Source organism: Ornithodoros turicata, unplaced genomic scaffold (assembly GCF_037126465.1).
Source record: "Ornithodoros turicata isolate Travis unplaced genomic scaffold, ASM3712646v1 ctg00000950.1, whole genome shotgun sequence".
NCBI lineage: Eukaryota > Metazoa > Arthropoda > Arachnida > Ixodida > Argasidae > Ornithodoros > Ornithodoros turicata.
The window spans coordinates 1-3592 of record NW_026999424.1 but is presented as its reverse complement, the minus strand read 5'-3'; the positions used below and the strand labels follow the sequence as shown (position 1 = coordinate 3592).

The window sequence follows — 3592 nt, the reverse complement described above, 5'->3', positions numbered from 1 at the left end:
GGAGATCTGCACTCCGCAGGGTAGGGTTCCACGACCGGGATTCCAAGTGTTAGACATGGGGAGGCCCCGTAGGCACCTCGAAGAGGCGCCCCATATAACGAGGCTCCCCAGTCATCATCAGCGGCATCGTGTAGCATTCTAGGATGTGTAGTGGCGCTAGTGGGTTGGGTTGCGGACACTGAAGACGATGCGCGAGAGTTCGGCCTGGATCATTCTTCTGGCTGATTCGTCTGGAGACATAGGCTCCAACATGTATTGTCTTGTCCCTAGTTACTCGTATTAAATCGTTGTTATTCCCACGCATACCGACTATCTCAGGATGCTTCGGGGGGACGCGGTCCCGTCCTTGGGGACGCTCGAGAATTGGCAGGCAAGAGATTGGAGTGGTCGGTGATCGGAGAGACCGAGACGTGGCAGCCTCAACGGCTTGACTCATGGGCGTAGTATTGGTAGTGCCTTCAAATCCATACTGCTTCTCCCACTCTGCATCAAGCAGCTCCTTCATCATTCGGGTGACTGGTGTCCAGTCATTGGTATCCCAATGAGTTGTTTTGGAAGGAGAGTAGGCGGTCCCTGACATCACAGCGGATCGCCCCTTCAACTGGTGACTCGCCCACTGATCATCCAGTATACCCTTCACAACCCGGGTCGTGCGGGACCAGAAGTCCTCGTACACGCCTCATCTGTCAGGTGGAGGGGTTTGTGGGGAAGTGCCCGTCTCAACCTGGGTCTTACCGCTGGGTGAACACCGCGGCCGCCCTCGGCTTCCTTTCTCCTCCAGCTCCTGGCTTGTTTGGGTAGGGCGCTTTTTCGATTTCTGATGCACCCTTCGATGATGTCCCCTCACCATCTTGAGCGAATGGAACTGCTCGTTGCACACGGCACATGTCCAACTGATAGCCTTCTTATTGTGCCTCACTTTGAGATGCATGTACACCTCCGGTGCCCTCAAGGGGGATGCGCACAGAGGACAACGTATCGTCCCGAGAATGGGAAAACAAATGGGTCCGAGACGGGCGCTAACCGTTCTCGGCCCCGCACCATCGTGTGTATGAAGGGTTAGGTGCCTTTTGCACACGGCATGACGACCGCTGTGCTTTATCGGTATCTTTTGGCACTTGGCATGGCGACCATTGTGCTCATCAGGCATTTCCTTGCACATGGCATGACGACCACTGTGCGCATCAGAGTCGAGTTTGACATAATCAGTGGTTCCCACATTCTACAGTTCAAGTGGGTTTTCCTCTGTCATATCCGGTCTTGTGTCACAATCAGAAGCAACCGGTATGGAGAGACCTTTCTTTCGCCGAACTCCTGTCTGCTGTGGCGGGTTACCAGAATGTTCCCGGAGGTTATGGGTATCGGAATCCCCATTGGGTAGGTGGCCTTTGGCCAGCCGGACACCAGAAGAACTCTGGATTTTACGTCCGCTGTTTCCGGCGGGAACCTCGCGGAGGCGGCTACCCGGTGTAACTATGTGATCCATTCCTTGCGCTATCGCTCACCAACGGTCCCATCCCGAAGTCGAAGCTACAGGAGGGCCAATATATGGTTCGCACAAGAACGAAAGAGAGTCATAGTTACTCCCGCATACTACATTATTCTTACTACCGCTTATCACTCGTCTTTGAACAGATTGCATTTGAAATACATGGTGGGAGTCATACTTGGCCGTGCTTTGTGTCATTTAGCTATTTTTTTACACCCGGCGTCGGGAACATAGCGCCCCCATCGCCCGGCAGCAGCCGCAGTAGCCCCCTCCTGCACTCACGGTTGGGTCGCCGCAGGAGGGAGACCCCCACGTATAGCTGTGCGTGGCTTTCCCGTGTCTGGGGAAAGGGGGATCCTAGCGGTTGAGTAGACCCGGAGGTTGTTTTGGACCCTTCGGGGCCCCTCCGGGGAAGCAACACACCGCTTTGGCCCCTGCTTCCCATAGACGGGTGGTCCTGGAAGGCCCGGCCAGGACTATTCAGCTAGTCGCCATCTCCCTTTTCATCACTTTCTCTTCCTTGGTCTCCTTCTTTCTCTCCTTTCCTCTTTTCACCTTCTTTGGCGGCAAGAGTCAACCTTGGGCAGTCTTTCACTCTCCAGAAGCTGCGCTTGGGTATAGTGTAGGCGTACCTGCTACTGCGTCAAACGCGGTCCCCTGGTTGGGCTCCGTGGTGGGCGGCAGGACCCTTGCATCGAATTGTATTGTCACCTTTATGGCATCCTCTTCTTTAAAACCCCGAGATCGGAATCGGAAACGGTTCCGCACCGAGTACCAGCAAATTGATTTAAATACCTCAACACCCGAACCATGGTTTGCAAAGTTTCTCGTTGTCCACTCGAATGATGACACAAGACCACTGTCAAAGGTATCTCCTTTTGTAATAGCGAAAGCACTTGAACAGCTGATAGGTAAAGAATACAATGCCAAGAAACTGGGCTCTGGAGATATCCAGGTCCATGTTGAAAAGCGAGAGCAAAGCAGTGCGCTTCTTTCACTGACAAGCATCAATGGGATATCTGTCACAGTAAGTTCTCACCGGATTCTCAACATTGTTAAAGGAGTAATTTCTGAGAGCGACCTTCTTGACTGTTCGGAATCGGAACTTCAAGACGGCCTACAACAGCACGGTGTGGTAGCCGTAAAGCGAATAGTCATGCGTAGGGATGGGAAAGAAATCCCAACAAAGCACATAATCCTTTCTTTCAAGCTCCACAAGCTGCCGGACACAATCAAAGCCGGTTACCTCAGTTGCAATGTGAGGGCTTACATCCCAAATCCGAGTCGCTGTTACAAGTGCCAGCGGTTTGGCCACGGTTCTCAGGTATGCCGTGGGCAGCCCGTCTGTGCTAAGTGCTCCGGCAAAGACCATTCGTCAGAGTCGTGCAGCAATGACTTTCAGTGTGCCAATTGCAAGGGTAACCACCCTGTTTACTCCAGATCATGTCCTTGTTGGAAGGAGGAGAAACAGATCCTCAAGCTGAAAACGGAGCAAAATATCACATACAGTGCAGCAAAGGCACAATTGGCGTTCCAGAAGAAAGGAACCTTCTCTGATGTGGTGCGCAGGGGAGTGGCACCACTCAGAGTATCGGTGGAGACCCAGACCTCTGGGGCTCCCCTCCACACTCCCCAACACAAAGAGAGGGACAATGAGGGCTCTCCTCCAGTGGCCTCTCAGACGAACAGCCAGGAGATGCAATGTTAACCTCAGAGGAGGTTGTTGCATCCCCTTCCGTTTGGGACGGGATTGCCATGGGCCTGTCCTCAAAACACGAGTCAGAGCATGGATCTCGATGACGACGACTGCTGCTCTCAGAAGTCCGTCTTCGAGTTTACCAAGTTTTTCCATGGGCAGGGAACAAAGAGGGAAAAAAGCTGGCCGAGGACGAGGAGAAAAGCCAAGGAACAACAACAAAGGGTTCCTCCACCGAGAATACAAGCTCCTTAAAATCTCCGCATTCATGGACAGTTGTTCCACGAGGTCTTTACGCCTTAGAGTAGTCATTCAGTCCATATTCTTTTCCTCTTATGTGCATTTCTTATGGGTTCCCAGAGCATTATTCAGTGGAACTGCCGGGGTTTCCTGAAAAATCTTGATGA

At 52.6% G+C, this 3592-nt stretch overlaps 1 protein-coding gene across 1 annotated transcript; it reads left to right on the top strand.

Annotated features, from left to right (window-relative positions):
* The first annotated feature begins 2204 nt into the window (after nucleotides 1-2204).
* LOC135375865 (uncharacterized) lies at nucleotides 2205-3197 on the top strand. The gene has a single exon (XM_064608503.1). It carries the CDS (start codon nucleotides 2205-2207, stop codon nucleotides 3195-3197), a length of 993 nt encoding a protein of 330 aa, XP_064464573.1.
* Nucleotides 3198-3592: the final 395 nt, after the last annotated feature.